The sequence below is a fragment of the Aedes albopictus genome, chromosome 1 (assembly GCF_035046485.1).
Source record: "Aedes albopictus strain Foshan chromosome 1, AalbF5, whole genome shotgun sequence".
Taxonomy (NCBI): domain Eukaryota; kingdom Metazoa; phylum Arthropoda; class Insecta; order Diptera; family Culicidae; genus Aedes; species Aedes albopictus.
In genome coordinates, this window is record NC_085136.1 from 145,972,427 (window position 1) to 145,993,681 (window position 21,255).

A 21,255-nucleotide genomic window follows, 5' to 3' on the forward strand; every position below is an offset into this window, starting at 1 on the left:
TTCGCAACTCGCGATTTTGGTATTTTTCGATTCAGCGTACGTATGTGAAACCGACGGGACAAACTAGAAGATCGCCTGCGACGGCAAGCGAAAAGAATTGTACTGCTGAATTTCATGCAATCCCCCATTGGCGAAACTACAAATGTTTGCCAGGGGGTGCACTACGAACAAATATTCATTAGTTCATCCATGCCTCATTCATCGCCCCATATCTCACAGCAATGCTTCAAAATTCTAGGGGGTGCCTGGCAACCCCGGCACCCCCGGTAGTTTCGCCTATGCAATCCCCAGCAACGCGAATTCCAAACTCAAACTATAACTAATACAAACAGAATTTTTTGCAAGTGATTTACACTAATACCTTAGCAAACTCTCGAGGCGAAAGACGGTGTCTCGCTACAGGGATGTAAACCGAAAAGAAAACGCTTTGGACCGATCGAACTATACTAAAGAATTATACTGATTATCTAACCTAAACTTAAAGATCAGTATTATCAAAGTAGGTCCTTTACTATTTGCCTCCAAATAACGTGACGGTAGTCGATTTTCTCATGATATGTATTACCTAAGCTGACGAAACCGGGGACGAAACTATCTAACGAAAAATCTTTTACTCTATTACGCTCTTCGTGGCATAAACCGTATTCTAGAAGCTTTACTGTGATAGTGTTCACGCCGAACGTGAACAAAGCTTCTGTATTTTGGCCAATATTCTCCTACCACACACTCAATTTGCTGTTTGGGTTGGCTGGTGCTTGGATCCCCGAAACGATGATAATGCTTGAATGATGAGTGGTTTGTCCTGTGCCCTAGTGACGCCGACTGGAGTTTCCTGTTGTCGTTACAACTTGATCCGACTATGCCCAGTGCAGGATCGGAAATCCGTGGTACTAGCTGGCACTTACGAAGCTTGGGTGATGGACAGGAGATTCTTGCTATTCGGTAGCTTGACCTGACTGCGCGGAGTGGCAGGTCAGAATTCCTTTTTCCCGCGTCTACTGTGCTTCAACGCTGGAGTCCGACGAAATGGCGCTGCGGCCCGATGGGATGACGCTTCGGTCCGAAAAGTGGCGCTGTGGCCAGGGGATGGACGCAGGGGTCCGACGGGTGGATGCTATGTTCAGCAAGTCGACGCTTCGGCCTTGCTTCACGGGTCCGACGATGGACGCAGGGGTCCGACGGTGATGTAGGGATCCAAACGGAATGACGCACGTGTCTGACGGTGGACGCAATGGTCCGAACGGATAGACGCACATGTCTCTGGTAGCGTGCTCACTGTAGGGTTGACCACGATCTTCACAGAGTCCAGCGGATTGCTTCTTCCGACGTCCGGTGATCCTCTCCAGATGCCATCCTGGTCACGGCACCAATGTTTCGGCCAAGATGTCTAGCCCCACGTTGTGTAATTTTGATTGCCCCGGGCGGTGATACGCGTACTGGATTTGACTATTTATTCGCACCACTGAGAGGCAGTGCTCCTACTCAGTGGTGATATGACGATATTGCTTTTTTTGCACCGTATTCGACCCCCTGCAGAAATTTTTTGTCACACCACAATATGTTCCCACCAGTTTTAGCATACATTGGTTCGTTTCGCTGCTAGAACTTTTAAGCGTCGGTTACACTTTTTGGGTGGTGCATGGAGAAATAGGTTTGTTTACTTGCTACTTTCTTTGGTGTTTGACGTGTGAACAAATATTTTAGACGATTGAACATTTGCACGGTAATCTAAAAAGCAAAGCAAGATGCAATACACACTAACATGAAACAGTTTGCTCAGTCACCTTTTATAGGTGACTGATAGTACGGGTAATGACACAAAACAGATAGAAAATAATAGAATGAACGCACTGCGCTGCATGCTACAGGGAGCCCAACGTGCGGTTAGGCTGGCGAAACTATCGTACAATAGGCAGCGCAGCTCGTTGTATCAATGGGCCGTTTCTCACACGCTTCGCAGCTTGGTCGGTTTGAAGCAGCCTGTGATGACGCCGGCCGACGACGTTGGAGCGAGATTCAACATATGTATATGTGAAATCCGAACGGTACGGTTCGTTCTCAACGGGGACGGTGTGTGGTGAATCATCCGCGTCGCACGACCAATTCGCGTCCGAAAACGGTCCAATGCGCTTCCTCCGGTGCTAAAAGCGCCCGCAGTTTTGTCGGTTTCCATTCAGCAGGTCAACTTCCTCATCACACAATTTCTGGCACTGATCCTCGCGTCAGTCTTCCGTTCCTATTTGCACCCGTCGAAGGTGACGGCCAGCACACGGCACGCCATCGGACTCGTCATCGGGCTGTTCTTCGGGTACTTTTGCTTCGGCCAGCAGGCCATCCACATCGCAGGACTTCCAGCTGTTTGCTATGTCGTCATACGCACACAAAATCCGCAGATCGTGCAACGACTCGTCATGGTGGTCGCCTTGGCGTACCTGTCGTGCATCCACCTGCACCGGCAGTACTACGACTACGGTTCGTACTCGCTGGACATCACCGGACCGCTGATGATCATCACCCAGAAGGTTACCAGTCTGGCGTTCAGCATCCACGATGGTTTCACACGTGAGATGAAGGATCTCACGCGTAGCCAGGAGGAGCACGCCATCCGGAAGCTTCCCTCGGCGCTGGAGTTTTTCTCCTACACGCTGCACTTCCAGGGTCTGATGGCGGGCCCGCTGGTGTTCTACAAGGACGACCTGATGCGGATGAACGAGAACAACGAGATATTCATCTCGGCCGAAACGCTTCGCAAACGCCAGCAAAGCAAGGCCGAGATTCACAGCGGCTCGGACCACGTCATCGGAGGAGGAGGGGTGGATGCTTTCCTCAAGAAGGAGATCGATGCCCTCAACGCCGCCGTACAGCAGGTTAACGTATTACCGGCTGTCCTTAGTAATGGCCATGCCAAATAATATTCTTCCGGCCATCATCGGCGACAAAACCGGGTCGAGTTGGAACACCTTTAAAAATACCATACTAAGATTTTTGAACATTGCGGTTCACGTGGTGTTTCAGATTTGCGCAAAATAAAATCCCGGAACCCGCAGAGATCGCACGGACAAAACCGATTCCTTTGTGATGTTTTCGAGTGGAGGTAATTTTTCCTCTCTTCCTTTTTATTAATACAAGATTTAACAAATTGCTACTATTAAAGTACACACACAAACACAGATACACAAATACATACAAAACTATGAAAAGCAAACCTAATTCAAGTCAGTAACTTTGATATGTGTGCGCATAATTTAAGATTATAATGATAATGGTAACTAGATATTTCCAAAAAGAAAAAAAAAACGTTATAATAACTATTGCAAACCAAGAAAACTAACTAAAAAGCACACAAACACGCTCTCGATGGAGAATTCTAGGACGATGGTAGATGTGAACAAACAACAACTGGAAAGATTGTGTAATTTGAACTCATCCAACAAACCAAAACGGATTTTAATATATTATTGATATAGAACGGATGTGACGTGGCATGAGGGGCAGCAAGCAACAAATGTGAAAACTAGCGATACTTACCAGTCACGGGAAAAAAAAATGGAACAATATCACACAAAGAAAGGACTCAACACACAAACTATTGTTGTAAGAGTAAGAGATTAAAGTAACAAGAGGAATACAAAAAAAAACAAAACAATTGCATGACTAAGCGAGAAAAAAAAATCCGAATCCTGTTCCTCGACGCAAACCATTGTGTTCGGACCGGAGGGATTCATCATTGCGTGTATATCAGCAAGGAATACACCACAAGATTGACCGTAAACTCCATCGAAGAACGCAGTGCAGTATTGGAACGTAATATGCATCACCCACAACATTCCGGAGCAACGTCTGGACCGATTAGCAACGATCACCCTACCGCGCCAAGTTTTATTCAACACTACTCTGCAATCGTCAATATCAACCGGTCAGTCGAGGGGACTCCTGACCCAAGCTCGGGGGAATCGAGTATGTTCCAGGATCATCTATAAAGAGTAACAAGGCTTTCCGTTTGGGTCCTCGGACCCAACGGACAGTACTTGGCCACAGGCAAGTACCATTTGATTTCCTTCTGTGTGCAGTCATTCAGCCGTTAAACCATTCTAGCTTCGGATGTCTCCTGACTTCGACACTGCAGTTCCAAGCACGACGATTACCTGCAATCATCCGTGGTCTACCAGTCAGTACAAGGTCGACTACTGATGCCGATCAAACATTCATCCAGAAAACAGAAACCATCACGACACCAATAAGAAGCAACTGTTACCAAGAACTACTACATTGAAGTCACCATTCTGGAATACATCCACTCCGGACCGCTTCGACCCTGCGTGACTGGCGATGACCCGTTTCATCGATGTGATCTTATCTAACGCACACTACCTATCGACCTACAACACATGACGGAGTTCCCAGTAACCCGCCTTCAAGACTCGACAATCCACAGCACACTACTGTTAGCAGTGATCAGAGTGTTACCGTACGAAACGGTAACATTTTGCTTGGCTGATGGTTTGGGGAAGGAGGATAAATGTTTTTTTCGCGATAACGTTCAATTTGAACGTTCCGATGGCCAGCACCAGTGGTGTGCGGTTGGTACTGACGAGCATCCTCTACTCGGTAATGAAGTCGACAGCGATGGTGGATCGGAAGTACGAAGACGATGGAAACCGAAAAAAGACGAAAGTGTGGGGCAAATAAAACGACGAACGAGGCAACCGAGCAGGGAGTAGAGTACGAGTCATCGCGCGATACGGACGTCGACGGGATCGGGCGAAGACCGCGTGGAAAAGACCCGGCCCTGGTGTTCGGTATCAAGGGAGCCGGTATCCTCGCGAGTGTAGTCCTGCCGGACTAATGCCGGACGAGTTAGTGCCGTATTAACAGTTCGCTAAACATCAAACGCCAACAGATTTTAGATAATCGCCTCCAACATCTCTGGAGATTGCTCTGTAGGAGCCATTACACTTCTCGTCTTGGCCATAATGATCCTGTAGGCGTCACCCCACGGCCTCTTCCTCTGATCGTGCTCGCTGCATCCGCCGCCTAGCCCGTAGGCAGGCACGGCGCAGGTCTGCAATCTCGTCGGTTCACCAGTAAGCCAGTGCGTGGCCTCCCATTTCTAGGGTGAGAGCACTGCTACCAGCTCGTCGCCGTCTAAACCAAGTAAGTTTCGGTCACGGCGGAGCGCCTCCCTAAATACCCCTTTGTCGTCGAAGTATGCTGTCTTCCACCTGCGACGCGTTTCCTGTTTAGGGCTGTCCATAAACCACGTGGTCATAAGGGGAGGGGGGGTTCGGCCAATGACTATTTTGTATGGACAAATAAAAATTTTTGTATGGACTAATGACCACGAGGGGGGGGGGGTTTAAAAAGTCCCAAAAAAATGACCACGTGGTTTATGGACAGCCCCTTATCGCATTTAATGCAGTTATTTTTGTGCCCTTTGCAAGCTGTGTCTTTGTGCCCTGGGAGTCGAAATCATTTTCCCGACCGGAACGGGAATCGAACTCGCCCTCTCTGGGTTGGTGACCCATGGCCTTAACCACTAGGCTAACTGGAGACTGTAAGGATAGGCTTTCGTTTGTGTATTTGTGATCTGCTTGAGAGTTGTGGGTGTGGTTGTGATTTTATAGCTATTTTGTGTGTTTGTCTTTGTACGTGCCTTTTTCGCGGCGTTTTCGCTGTTGGTTTTCGTTTTGGGTTGATTTCGTTCATTTTCCGAAAATCCCATGAAGAGATCTTCCTCGTCTGTGTTGGGTAAATTGGTTTCCATTCATTCCTTACCTTTTGTCGGATGGGAGCTTAGAGTCTTCTGTCTGTGTGGTATCCATGTTCGGAATCAGCCCAGCATAGAGCTGGTGTTCCTTCTTTTCATTTAATTAACCTTGCTTACACTTTATCTCTGATTTTTTCTCTGTTTATTCTATTTACAACTTACGAGCTAACACTTTCTGACCGATTTTTCTCTCTTTTACTCACTAATATTTATAATTTAGGAATAAAAAAAAATATTAATCAAAAGCAATTTAAGAAGACCGATAGGAATTTGGGTTTGGAAGAACAATTTTTCAACACACGTGGTTTTTTCGCTTTACTACACTTGACGCTTGACTAACGGTGTTCTTTTCGAGTGGTCCGCTTCGAACGACGGTGTGAGTCCAAATATTCACCTCTTCATACTGAATGTTCTCTGTGACATTTTCCTGTTCATCTGAATTGATTATTTGGCAAAAAGCCTGTGATATGCATTGGATAATCATCCTCTTTCAGCCTGTAGTTTTCATAGAATAGGGACTTGACAAAAAAATTTAAACATGCCTGGCAAATGGCCCACTTCCTGCAATAAAAAAAATACGAAACGAGATGGAAACAAAGGGATCCGAGCAGATTTTAGATTAACGGACAGCTTTTTGGCATCCCGAAGCAAATGTTGCTGTCAGCTTTGGAAAACTGCACCGCTAAATCTATTGTTTGTATTTGTAAAAATCATTCCTGTAGTTGCGAGCGAGCGATCGAACAATTTTCCAACTTTTTATCTATTGTTGTTACTGTTTACATCTTCACAGCATTCACCCAAGAGCACACGCACACTATGAAGCAATCCAGTACAAAATCGAAACCATCAATGAACTAAACCGCGTCGCGGAATGGTAAGTTGGCAAACTAGGCATTTTTTTTTTGAATGAGTGTAATCTCTTTTGCACCTTTTAATTCTGCCCTCTTTTGCTCATCCTTTGACAGATACGCGTATTTCGACTACCACTTGTAATCTTCCTCAGTGTCAGTGGTTCAGTTCAGTCTGTTTATCTGTGGTTTACAGTTGTATGTAGTATGTATGTATAATTAAAAGTTTGTGCACTTCCACCAAATATGTTTACAGACATTTCTATTCTTAAGTATTCTTTCATAGTAGCTTCAGGCCGTCATGTAGAGGGATTAGGGGCATAATGGACACCCGGGGCGAAATGGACACCCCTGTTTTTGCCGAAACCGTTGACTTTTATGTAAAACTTTCAATGCATAAGTGTAAAGGAACAAGTCATTGTTCTATTTTTCAAAAATACCATTTATATTCCTTTAAAATAACCAAAATATCATTGAAATTGAAGTATGTTTTTCATATGGTGGATTTCTTATAATTTCGAAGCAGCAGTAAATAAAGTATTACGAGTGATTGAGTGTGTCCACCATACAAACAAGTGAATTGTTAGCTTATCTACATGTATACGTAGATTGTGTAATGGATGAAGTATTATATTTTTGATCAGAACACACTGAAAATAGCAATTTCAATGTTGTAGTCTATTCGGGGCGAAATGAACACTGGCAATTATGAATGGATGTATACGCGTTGCATACTGTTAGGCGTTTTAGAGAGTTAGAAAAAATTCAATCCGATTATTTTAGCCCAAAATTTGTTTAATTCACATTGAAGTTATGTAAATTCGCCTAAGATGGAGTATTATATCTGTGGTATTGATCTCCGTTGGCAAATTACTTAACTGGTCGATATTCTCAAAGATACAGCATAAAATATGCAGAGGTGTCCATTATGCCCCGATGGGTGTCCATTTCGCCCCGTACCTTTGCTGCCAGCCCCAAAAAACACACGGTTTTCAATTCATTATTTCTTCACAATAATGACATTCTACCAGCTGTAAATGATTGAAATACGTAGGGAACAAGTTAAAGTAGTAAGCCAACTGATAATATGTTAAGTTTTTGTCTGTTATACAGGCCTAACATACTCATTTGCTTAGGGTGGTGTCCATTATGCCCCTAATACCCCTATATCTTTTTTTTACTTGCACCGCTGTATGTCGCTCTTAGAAAATATCCCCCAAAATGCTAGTCTGAAAAGCTTTATAGCTCAAAACACTTTCATTCACTTACCTGCATCATTTATGCAGGAAGTACCACGAAAATCCGTTTATCCCATGACACAACAATTATAATAATTCATCTTTTCTGCTCAACATTCCAAAAACGGTGGGCTAACATTGAACCCGACTACCAACTGCAGCTGCCGAAATGGGTGAGAGTGAATAGGGATACCTCGTCACATCAACCAACAACTACGATCGCCGACCGACCGCCTCATCATCATCGTTGTCATCGTCGTCGACAAAATGCTGACTCTCTGAACAGGAAAGACGTGGCGTTGAATGGTGGATAGTACCAACATCCTTTCCATCACGGTATGAAACAGGGCTAGTACAAAGAACAACACTCTGTACAGTGTGTGCAGTACACCCACGACGACTATACAAAGCATCAAGCGGCAGCATCATACCGACCGAACGGTGTGGTCGTATCGCTCACCATATCGTCCGCACCGCACCCTCCTAACAGAGCAGCTAACAAAACATCCCGCCAGGCGCGCTCTCCATCCGGTGTTGTTTCGCGTACAGGAAACGACGCCACAGCTGAGCCTTCCGTTAGTCCTGTTTTCCGCGGTTGTCCACCGACGACCGAGCGCCAAGCAGCCAGCGATGCGATGGTGCTGGTTTCAGCTGAAGCGCTCGAAACGACAGTTCGTCATTATTCATAATAATATTTAAACTATTCATAACTGAAATTCATTACGCTACGTTATGCTCCGTGTCCCGAAGCGCGCTTGCCGATGATGCTGGAGAGCGCAAACTTTGAATCGCATTGTAACACCATCCATCCGTACCTACCTACCAATGCGCGATGCGATGACGATGACCAACAAAAACTGGAACATGATTATGCGAACGTACTGACTCACTTTTAAGTTACTTGGTGGTAATTGTTGTGAAATTAAATTGATTATGTTCAGCGTGGAGGTTCGTAATCATTAGCGTTCCACAGAGACCTGGTAGGGGAGGAGACCTGATTCCTTTTCTGAGATTATCATGCATCGAGGTAAATCTGAAAATATTCACCATCTCCATAACTACCTGGATAATGCGTAATCAAAATCCTGGATAATGCGTAACCAAGATCCCATTGAGATCATTAGCCTCCACCCAGCAAATCATGTTTCAACCTCATCCGCTATGGGCGGCATGTGTTGGAAAATCAACTGACGCAAAACTGTAATTGCCGGGGCTTGGAATCATACCCTTGACTATCCGCTTATGAAACGAACGTATGAGTAACTGCGCCGCTAGCCCCCTACTTACCTTATCGGTCAAACTACGGTTCGAGTAGCATCTGCTGTAAGTAGGAGACGTCTCCAGTGTACTCGGTCCATGGCTGTGTGTCTTTAGTTCCACATTCTGCGAAGGATCTGCTAATCATCCTCCACTTGATCAACCCACCTAGCTCGCTGCGCACCACGTCTTTTTGTCCGGGTAGGATGACTCTCGAGAACCATTTTAGTCGGGTTGTTATCCGACATCCTGATGACGTGGCCCGCCCACCGTAGCTTCCCGATTTTCGCCGTGTGTACGATGGCTGGTTCTCTCAGCAGCTTATGCAGCTCGTGGTTCATTCGCCTTCTAAAAGTCCAGACTTCCATCTGCACTCCGCCGTAGATGGTTCGCAGCACCTTCCGTTCGAAAACTTCAAGGACGCGTAGGTCCTATGCACGTAGGCCCATGCTTCTTTACTTTCAGTTTTTTTTTTGTAAATTGTTCAGTTCTGCGGAGTCCAAAGTAAGCTCGATTTCCTGCCACAATCCGTCTCTGAATTTCTCTGCTGGTGTCGTTGTCGGTCACCAGTGAGCCCAAGCACACGAATTCTGTAACCGCCTCGATTTTATCACCGTCAATTGGAATTCGAGGTGGCGGGCACGGTGATTCCTCCCTGGAGCCCTTTGCCATTATGTACTTTGACTTTACCAGATTAATGACTAATCCGATTCGCTTGGCTTAGAAGTGTAGAATTAGCTATAAGTTAAAATACACATTAATAAAAACAAAAAAAAAATTCGCCTGGCTTCACTCTCTAGTCGGATGTACGTTTTCGCCATCGTCTCAAATTTACGAGCTAGAATATCAAGTTGAACGAACTTCGTGGAAATCGTCTCACTCGTGTTTATCCCCGCTCTCCTTAAGCCGATGTTAAACAGCAAGCACGAAAGACCATCACCTTGCCGTAACCCTCTGCGAGATTCAAAAGGACTCGAGAGTGTCCCTGATACTCGAACTACGCACATCAATACGCCGATTTGAAATCGATGAACAAGTGATGTGTGGGCACGTTGTATTCGCGGCATTTCTGCAACACCTGGCGGATGACGAACATCTGGTCCGTTGTAGCGCGTTCACCCATAAATCCAGCCTGATATTGCTCCACGAACTCTCTTGCAATCGGTGATAGACGGCGGCATAAAATTTGAGAAAATATTTTGTAGGCAGCGCTCAGTAGTGTGATCGCGCGGTAGTTCCCGCAATCCAACTTATCGCCCTTTTTATAGATGGGACACACTATACCTTCCATCCGTTCCTCCGGTAATACTTCCTCCTCCCAAATCTTGGTAATGGCCCAGTGTAGTGATCTCTCCCGTGTTTCTCCACCGTATTTTTGAAGCTCGCTTGGTAGTTGATCTGCTCCAGCGGTTTTGTTGTTTTTCAACCGGCCAACCTCCTCCTCGATCTCTTGGAGGTCAGGGGCCGGAAGTCCTTCGTCCTGTGCACATACTCCAAGATCTGTTACCACGCCATCTTCGGTACTTGCAACGTCACCATTGAGGTGCTCATCGTAATGCTGCCGCCACCTGTCGACCACCTCACGCTCGCTCGTGAGAATATTCCCGTAATTATCTCGGCACATGTCGGCTTGTGGCATAAAGCCTCTGCGCGAGCGGTTCAGCTTCTCGTAGAACTTGCGTGTGTCCTTAGCGCGGTACAGCTCTTCCATCGCTTCGCGATCTCGTTCTTTCTGCTGGCGCTTCTTCCTCAAGAAGACTGAGCTCTGCCTGTCCCGCGGCTGTCTATAACGTGCCTTATTCGCCCTCGCACGGTGCTGCAACATTCTCGCTCATTCTTCTCGTTTTTTCAACTGTTCACATTCGCCGCCATACCAGTCGTTTCTGTGATTCGGAGTCGCGAAGTCTAGTGATGCAGCCGAGGTGCTACTTGCTATGGCGGATTGGATGTCCCTCCAGCCATCTACAAGTGTAGCTGCGCCAAGCTGCTCTTCCGTTGGTAGGGCCACTGCTAACTGCTGCGCGTAGTCTTGAGTCACTTCTACGTTACGCAGCTGCTCGATGTTGAGCCGCAGCGTTCGACTTCGACGCGTGGTAATAATCGTCGAGAGTTTTGAGCGCATGCATACAGCGACTAGGTGGTGATCCGAATCTATATTCGCATTGCGGTATGTGCGGACATTGATTATATCCGAGAAGAATTTACCGTCGATTAGAATGTGGTCGATTTGGTTTTCTGTTTAATGGTCGGGTGATCTCCAGGTGGCTTTATGGATATCTTTGCGAGGAAAGAAGGTGCTTCGGACTACCACACCACGGAAGGCTGCAAAGTTTAAGCATCGCTGGCCGTTATCATTCGATATGGCGTGCAAGCTGTTTCTCCCGATTACGGATCTGTACTTTTCCTCCCTTTCTACCTGTGCATTCATGTCGCCGAGAACGATTTTCACGTCATGCGGAGAGCATAACCATTGTATGTATGATCTAATTGCGCGTAGAACGCTTCCTTTTAGTCATCAGCTCTACCTTCGTGCGGACAGTGCACGTTAATGATGCAGTAGTTGAAGAAACGGCCCTTAACTCTCAACATGCACATCCTATAAATCCTGTTCCCAGTTCATTGGCGGTGCCACAGCTTTGGTAAAAGGTAGCCGCTTGATGCCCGCTTTTCCACATTTTCTGTCCAGTCCAACAAAGTTCCTGCAACGCCACGATGTCGAAGTTGCGAGGATGTAGTTCTTCGTAGATTATCCTGTCACATCCTGCGTAACCAAGTGTCTTGCAATTCCATGTTCCAAGTTTCCAATCGTAGTCCTTATTTCGTCGCGTGGGTCTTTGCCGATTTAATCGAGTCGTATTTTCTCCTATGTTATTCGCAATGGGATTTTTTACGGGTGGCTTATTGGGCCTACGCCAACACTCCTGTCTCGCCGGAGGGCCATCGTGCCAGTTCTGTTAAACGTCCCAATCAATACTGGGAAGACCACGCTGATGGGGCTACCACGTTGGATGCCAGAACAGACGCTGATTGAGCCGCACCTCCTTGGTGAACAGACGCTCGGGTCGTATCTCCGCAATCTAGCTGAAGTCAGAAGGACAACAGTGCCGAGGCTACACTACCAGCTAAGCACACAACTCTTAGCTGGCAGTCTTTGTCATCGCTTGACCCGTGGGAGCATGAGGTAGGAACTTGTGAGGACCAGAGCTAGTTTGACGCTCTCCTCATCGACTCACCGCTATGCGCAACTAACCCCGATTTTGTTGATAATGTGTTATCCAAATTGACATGTAGTGCAAACAAATTCATAACCCACATTAGCTATCTTGTTGGAGAACGAAAAAAAAAATTGAATAACATAAATATGAAGTGGCATTACGTGGAGGTTCTCTTGTAACGTAAATTTGACGTGTTGACTCTTAAATTCAGAACCGCCTATATAAAATTCGTTCCACAGGAGTGTTCCATTACTCCAGATCCGACCATCAGAAAGTAATGAAACGGATCTTGATTGGAATCGCGTATAACAGCAGCAGCAGCATGAAACTCGACTAGCAATACAAAACACCGCCACAACTTGAGCCGCAATCAATATGAAGAAAATCGATTACGATCTGACGTTTTGACTTTCTTTGCATTTGTTCCCAAGTGCCACCAACTTCCACCCAGCCGACAACCATCACACCGCCCGATCGTAAACGATCGGAGATCAACCAGAATTCCTACCGAATCGAAAGGTAAGGAAAACTTTGGTTTTGTCTGACAAAACGACGATGGTTCGTTTTTTTTTCCTCTGCTCTCCACACGAAGAAAATCGAATGCAGTTCACTTATACCCTGCCGACAAATGGTGCCTCTTTAATGGGGGTCGTTCGAACTGAATAAAATAGTGACGCGAGATCAAACGGAAGTCATTAACTTGTTGAACGTAAACATGCCGATTAATTGTTCCGATAGCGGCTGAAACAGGCCATCAATTCGTAATTTAATGGAAGTTCTCCGGAGCAGTGACATTCAAGGCGATTTCGGCAAATTGAACGGTGTGTGCGGTTGGGAATATTTGAGTGAGATTTTGATCGTTTTTTGTTAATGTTTACAGGTGAATAGAATAGCTTATAAGTGACGCTTCCAACTAAATATATGAGGGTACATTTATAAGTTGACAATCTTGAAGGCGCATTTAAGAAGTTCACGTGCTACTGTGAATGTTGAATGTTCAAAGTCATCTTTAGCCAACTACAGTAGAATCACTTGGCATTAGGTCGCGAACGATCAAGGCAAGGTGAAGACGCACAACAGTTGTTGTGGCAGTCAGTCTCGGAATCAAGTACAGACATCACCCTACTATTGGACCAAAACCGCATCCCTTCCGATAACGGAAACTGGGTAGAGGATAAGGCCAACAGGTCGTTTCCCGACCCAAGAAATAATTTCCACGTCGCACGATCGAGGGCTTCGCAATAGCGAAGATCAACAGGATACTATTGCAGTTGTTATGCCTTCTGGAGGCAGAAAACCTACAGTATGAACGGTGCATAGTCCATCATTGATGTGACGTTGTGGAGCCTGGGTCTGAACCCTAGCTCGGACTGGAGGGTCAACGATGGATACACGCACACACAGTGACCATCTGGCGATTCGACACAGGGTGGAACACGGAGGAAGATGACCACAGCCGAAGGTCATCGCCGGTCATCGAGGATGGCTGACCTCGCGCATCAATAAGCCAGCATTTGCGGAGCGATTGCTTATGGAGGGTGATCCAGCGGTGATCTAGTCGGAACCCTATGCCGCGAATGTGACGCTGCAGTGCCAAGGCAATCCCTACCCAGAAATGGACGCAAACCGGTATACTAGTGGTGTTCAGAAATCGTAGAATTCCGCGCATCCTGTCTAAGGACTGGGAGGAGGATGCAAAAAGCTCGCAACGATGAGGGGGTAGAATGGAACTAAGTGAGGCCTACAGAGTGGCTAAACTGGCACTGAGCAAATAGATTAAGGCGTGTATGCGAGCGTGCTTCGAGAATCTCTGCCAGGCAGCCAACACGACTCCTTGGGGTGATGCCAGTCATGGTCAAAACAAAGGGCGCGTCAGCATCCCCAGAACGCTCCCCGAGATGCTGCAGAAGATCTTGGAAACACTATTCCCGTCCCCTATGATCAAACCGGCCAAAGGTGAATTTCCGGAGAGGTGGAAAAAGCAAAGATTGGTTCTACGGCTCAAACCCGGGAGGCCACCTGGCGATACAGACCTATCTGCCTTCTGGACACCGCCGGAAAACTGCGGATCATTCTGTCGAGGTTGATGGTCTATACCGAGGTATTGTTTTCCGGAAGGGTCAATCGATGGTGGACGCTTTTAAGGCTGTAATTAAAACGGCCGAGATAGCGCTCCAATAGAAGCGAAGGAGAATGCGCAACTGCGCTGTCGTCACGTTTGACGTGAAGAATACGTTCAACAACGGCAGCTGGGCTTCCATCGAGGTGTGTGTCATGCACCACCTAGGAGTCCTGGATAGCCTATGACAAATACTGGAGATACAAATACCTACAAATAGAAATGATCACCGCGGAAGTATACGAAAGATGGAACGGAACCTTCCTGGGCCCGGTGCTGCGGAACGCGGCGTAGGATGAGTTATTCAGGCTAAAATGGCCAACGGACGTGAAGCTGGTCTGCTTTGCCGATGATAATCATTTTTTTTAGTTCAACATCAAATTTGTGATAACACTGAATCAACAATTTGCCACCTCGATTGGCAGCTGTAGCTCTCCAACGTCGGTCACGCGCAACGCTCACCAGATCATGCTCCACCTGGTCCGCCCATCGTGCTCTCTGCGCTTCTCGCCTTCTTGTACTAACCGGATGGTAGCAAACACCAACTTTGCAGAGTTGTTGTCCAGCATTCACCGTAGAGTGCAGCGAGCTCGTGGTTCATCCTTCGCCGCCACACACCGTTCTTCTGCACGCCACCGAAGATCGTCCATAGCATGCGTCGCTCGAAAACTCCGAGTGTTTGCAGATCCTCCTCGAGCATGGTACATGTCCGGTTTTATCAGCGTCTTGTACATGGTACATTTAGTGCGGGGGTGTATGTTTATTGACCGCAGTTTCTTCTAGAATCTGTAGTAGGCAGGCATGACTACCACTACTGACTAATGCGCCTTCGTATTTCACGGCTCACGTTATTGTCGGCCGTTAGCAATGAATTGAAGTAGACAAATTCTTCTACCACCTCGAAAGTATCCACGTCTATCGTAACATTGCTGCCAAGGCTTGTCCTGTCTCGCTCAGTCCCACATACCAGCATGTACTTTGTTTTTGCATTCACCACCAGTCCGACCTTTGCTGCATCGCATTCCAGGCGAGTGTACACCTCTGCCATCGATCCAAATGCTCTGGCGATAATGTCCATGTCGTCCGCAAAGCACACATATTGACCGGATTTTGTGAAAATCATTCCTCGGCTATTGAGCCCGGCTCGTCGCTTAACACCTTCCAGGGAGATGTTGCAGAGAAGGTGTGAAAGTCCATCACCTTGTCACAGTCCCCGTCGAGATTTGAATGAACTGGATAGTTCACCCAAAATCCTTACATTGGTTTGCACACCATCCATCGTTGCTCCTATCAGTCTGGTAAGCTTCCTGGCAAAGCTGTTCTCATACATGATTTTCCATAGCTCTGTGCGGTCGATACTGTCGTATGCCGCCTTGAAGTCGAAGAACAGGTGGTGCGTTGGGACCTGGTATTCACGGTATTTCTGGAGGATTTGCCGTACGGTGAACATCTGGCCCGTTGACGACCGGCCGTCGATAAAACCGGCTTGTAAACTTCCCACGAACTCATTTACTTTAGGTGAAAGACGACGGAAGATGATCTGGGAAAGCATTTTGTAGGCAGCATTTAAAATGGTGATCACTGGAAAGTTCTCACACATTAACATATCGCCTTTCTCGTGGATGGGACAGTTTATTCACTTTCTTTTACTCCTCCGAGTTGTTCGGTTTCTCAGTTCTTGACTACTAACCGGTGCAACCAGGTGGCCAACTTTTCAAGCCCAACTTTATGAGTTCTGCTGCGATACCGTCCTAACCAACCGCTTTTTATTTTTGAGCTGGTGGATCCTAAACTTCGCTTAGCGTGGGAAATGGTTCATTCTCGTCCTCTTCTGCCGCATCAACTTAGTCATTTTATCCACTACCTATATCCCCCGTGCCTACATTCTCTTCATCATTCAGGTGCTCGTCGAAGTGCTGCTTACACCTTTTTGATCACCTCACGTTTGTCCATCAGGAGGCTCCCCTCCTTATCCCTGCAAATTCCGGCTTGCGGCTTGAAGCCGTTGCGGAATGCGTTGAGCTTCTGGTAGAATTTCGGTGTTTCTTGGAAACGACACAGCAGTTCCATTTCTTCGCACTCCGCTTCTTCCAGGCAGCGCTTTTTCTCCCGAAAGAGGCGGATCTGCTGCTTCCGCTTCTGTCTGTATCGCTCCACATTCTGTCGGGTTCCATGCTAGAGCATTACCGCCCACGCTGCGTCTTTCTTTTCGAAAGCCGCTCTGAACTCATCGTTGAACCAATCGTTTCGTCGACTCCGTTCTACGTACCCGATAATGCTCTCGGCTGCGTTGTTGATGGCTGCTTTGACTGTACTTCAGCAGTTCTGTTACTTGGATGACTGATTTTGGTGGGACTTTTAATGGTTTCGGCTTGCAGTCACAGAAATAAGCGTTGGTTCTGTTATTTCATCGCCAGGCGATGAAATAACAGAACCAACGCTTATTTCTGTGACTGCAAGCCGAAACCACTTCAGCAGTTCTCTAGAGGGGACACATCAAGCACACCCTCGTCCGGCAATGCTGCCAGAAGATTCTGCGCGTATGCGGTGGCGACATCCGGTTGCTTCAGTCGCTCTAGATCGTACCGGGTACATTGTTAATAACGAAGAGTTTTGGACGCTGTTTGGCGATCACCAGGTAGTGATCAGAGTCGATATTGGCGCCACGATAGGTCCCGACGTCGATAATGTCGGAGAAGTGCCGTCCGTCAATCAGAACGTGGTCGATTTGAGAATCCGTCTGTTCTCCAGGTGTAAAGATAAGGGAAGCTGTGTTGGAAAAAGGTACTACGTATAGCCATGTTCTTGGAGGCGGTGAAATCGATGGGACGTAGGCCATTTTCGTTCGTCAGCTGGTGGGCGCTGAACTTTCCATTCGTCGGTCTGAATTCCTCCTCCTGGCCTACCTGAGCGTTTAGGTCTCCTTGATGATTTTGACGTCGTGGCTTGGGCAGCGGTCGTACTAGCGCTCGAGCTGCGCGTAAAATGCGTCCTTGTCATCATCAGTGCTTCCGGAACGGGCTTGGTGGTCTAGTGGCTACCGCTTCTGATTTATATGCAGAAGGTCCTGGGTTCAATCCCTGGCCCGTCCCTTTCCTCCTACTTTGTATCTTTCTATATTCTTTCTCTCTGCTCTCTACATATACAACTCATGTATATAAACATGTTCATAGCCGTCGCTAGAACAGAAACAGATTGAAAAAGCCGTTTCCCTTCCTTCCCAAAACTTTCACAGCACAGTGTCACAATCCTATTAGAAATCGCCTACAAGTTATGCAATCAAGCGAACTGTGCCGCACATCTTCAAAATAAAAAAACACACAATTCTATCACCTTCCCCTGATATCCACACACCAATGTGTGAACCATCTGCCAACCAATTCCCACCAACACTCCAACATCCGCATGAGTTTGTGCTGGCGCAGAGGCATATTCGGCCAGATGTGGATACAAACGATTGCAATCATCACTTCCTTACCCCTTCCCCACATTGACCTGCAACCTGACGTGGCAGACGCCATTGTCGCCTAAAAATAGAAGATCACCAACGCTCACACACTGAAGATGCCTGCTAGTCCCCGGCAGTTATCTCATTGGTCCTTGTGTGAGTGTAGCTGGTCTGGCGATACTGGAGTAGCATCCACGGGCGGTCAATCAAGCTCAAGCTCAAGCTCAATCAGTGCTTCCGGAATGAAAGCTGTGAAAGTTAATTACGCTGATGTTGAAGAATCGGCCCTTGGTCCTTAACCTGCACATTATTTCGTCGATAGGCCACCAACCGATCACCTCTGCATGTCGCCCAACGCTATTGGAGCTGTTCCCAGCTCACGTGTGTTGCCGCAACTCTGGTAGATGGTATAACTACCTCTAAACGTTCGCAACCTAGATTCAGTCCAACACACTCCTCCAGCGCAACGATTCCGAACCCGCGGTCCTTCAGTATATCGGCGAGTATGCGGGTGCTCTCGATGAAGTTAAGAGATCTGCAGTTCCACATAGGTACCGAGCTTCCAATCGCAAGTCCCTTTCATCCGTAGTCTTCTCTTGTTGATTTTTCGGTGCTTGTCTTTTTACGGCTGGCTGGCAGGGCCTTACTCCAACCCACTATCCCAGAGAATTGGGCTTACCTTCCCAGCAGCTACGTGTTTTGTAATGGCATTTCCTCCAACTATAGTGCTAAATAGGTAGGCTCAAGCGCCAGTCTTCGCCAGGGGTGGTGTTTTTTTAATGGGCGGCCGGAAGATAATATTTTACGCAAATTAAAATCAATTCAATAAATTTCACTGCGTTATAGCATGAAGTTCTCAAAATAGGTGTCCTGTCCAAATAGTCCCTCATCATACTCTATCCCAAATGTTCCAAAAAAATCAAAACGAAATAAAAGGTTTATGCTATTTAAAGCCTTATGCCAATAATCTAAATACTTTTCGTTATTTATGTGAAGTATGTACCTTTATCAACATTCTTGAGCGTTTTATTTGCAGAACTCTTTGAAGAACTACATGCTCCCCATAAAATACCTCATTTGAAACACATAAAGATAGTACAAGTAGTCAGAAACCAAAACCAACAAATGAGATACGGACCCGACCTGCCCGCGATGTGACTCTTCCCAATTGGAAGCGAAGCATCCGGGAGGCGAAGGCAAATAACGATTATTGAAACGAATCAAAAGCAAATTAAATAACCTGTTACCTACTCCTCCTTGCTTGTGCACGGGCGGCGGCATGCCGGCCTACGAGACGATTGCCAGCCAGCCAGCTCCTGAAAGTCCCCACTCCGTCAACCGTTCCATCCACGGTAACCATCATCCGTTGGTTCGTTTGGTTGCCGGAAAAGATCTGTATCGCGCCGGGTTTCAGGTCGTTGATGTTTTGATTTCTTTTTGCTTTATAGTTTTACATGTGGATTCTGAAGCCGTAGTAGGTAGGTAGGTAGAGCCAGCTAGATAGATGCACAAGAGAGCAGGAACGATACGCACAGGTACATGAACCTCAAAGCTCCACGCAGCCAGCCAGCCAGCCAGTCCATCAGACAAAACACACAGGTGCGTGATGAGGATCTCGATGACGACGATGACGACGCGCTTTGATGTGCTTCGGAAGCTGCGGCGCGGTCGCGGGATGCCGAAGAGAAACAAGAACGAATGGACGAGAGAGAGGAAGGATTGTGGTCTGGAATGGAATGTTGACTTAGACAGAACTAGATCGAAAGATAGCAATGGAAGGGGCTATAAAACACTAGTTGATTCACACGAAACCACAACTGTTACTAATTTGAAGCATAAAGGAGGAAGAGTTAATGGCTGGGTGTGTTAAATTGTGTTTGAGCATTTCGTCTGCTTCGTCATCCCATCCTGCTGTTTATGTTGTTGTTTGAGAAAGGTAACCTGCTATATAGCAAATGGTTTTTAAAGGTTTTTTAAATACAGCTTTGATTGTTTTGCAGGCAAGTTTAATTAATAATTCGTGAAAGAGTTCCTATTTATCTGTGCTCGTATTCCCAAATCAATTTGTTTTTGAATAATTTTCAGGCATGGATTGCATGAAAATTAAAAAAAAAATCGGATACCGATTTCAGCAAGCCTAATGCTTCTGATTTCCTGAGTAACTTTGCTGAAAGTTGTGACGGTTATGATGCCAAACGGTTATGATGCTCGGCAGGGGTCCTATATTGGGCACTTTTCTGCTATAACTCAGCCTCAGGTATAATATCCGTTATTATATTTTTTGCCTAAAAGATCCGATCATGCGCTCCACGTGAATTCTCAATGCAGAAATTTCTTTTGAACCCCATGCATCCAGGAGTTAAAGTTGTCGATTCGTATTCTTGAACGCAGGGATACTAATTAATGTATTTTTCTGCCTCAGAAGGTCCTCGATTAAAAATCCTCCAGCTGCTAAAACAAATTGATCTTCCTCGAGAAGACCTACGAACCCAGACATTGAAGTGATCTGCTTATCGGTTGTCCTCCCACCAAACGCCACCGAAATGAAGGAATAGCAGCCATCGCACACCCAAAACACAACCCTGCAGCTCGAGTCTAGGAATTGACCAGGGCTTCAGCGGTGCGACCTTGGCTTTACCGGAGATTAGGCAGCACTGTGACTCATTACCTATTACCAGCGTACGTAGATAAATCGCGCAAGAATTCGCTATCTCGTTTGCGATGACAAAAACGTGTAGTGCATTAACACCGCGGAGTTCGTATTTCTGCGATAGTGCGATGTAGTCTAACATCTGCGCCCACCTATGCCGCTTGGAGTAAATTTTCCCACTGACTTGTTTATTCCAAGCGACGCCCGCTCGCCACAATTCCTGGATAAGAGGCTTTCCGTGAACAATCTTGTGGGCATACCCAGTCTTTTCATACTCAACGATTTGCCGGTGGAGATTGTCTTTCAGCACTGGGTCACGCTCCATCCAACGTTCCATACACTCCAGTCGACGTACTGCCATGTAGTAGCTTTCGGGGAATTTTACCAAATCAGCCCGGTCTCGAAACGGTTCTCCACTCGCGGGGTCGTGGCTTCCATGATGGCTAGCGCTCTCTCATCTTCCTTCGTAAGGGACGGTTCAACTGACCTGAAATCCGTTTCTTCGACAGGTCAGAACGGCTTCTCGTTGCAGGAGCATTCGCATACGTGGAAGCTATAGGATTCTTGCTTACAGCTCCCTTGAGGACTGTCTGGTTTTTACTGCCGTTGCTGTTTCATCTCCTTCGTACTTTCAATGGTACCTACTGCTAGTCGCAAGTTGTCCACCCCTATCAGAATCTTGGGCACCGAGTTTTGATAACTGGCAATTGGGA

The 21,255-nt window shown here is 46.7% G+C and overlaps 1 protein-coding gene across 1 annotated transcript; it reads left to right on the forward strand.

The window, feature by feature from the left end:
* The first annotated feature begins 1,841 nt into the window (after nucleotides 1-1,841).
* On the forward strand, nucleotides 1,842-3,622 carry LOC115260523 (lysophospholipid acyltransferase 6-like). Its single transcript, XM_062855704.1, has 2 exons — nucleotides 1,842-2,025; nucleotides 2,083-3,622. Exons 1-2 carry the CDS (start codon nucleotides 1,842-1,844, stop codon nucleotides 2,910-2,912), a joined length of 1,014 nt encoding a protein of 337 aa, XP_062711688.1. The 3' UTR covers nucleotides 2,913-3,622.
* Nucleotides 3,623-21,255: the final 17,633 nt, after the last annotated feature.

Coding starts and splice junctions, on each gene's coding strand:
- LOC115260523 (XM_062855704.1), top strand. CDS start 1,842: ATGAACGCACTGCGCTGCATGCTACAGGGAGCCCAACGTGCGGTTAGG. Junction 2,026..2,082: donor TGGAGCGAGATTCAACATAT/GTATATGTGAAA, acceptor GTGTGTGGTGAA/TCATCCGCGTCGCACGACCA.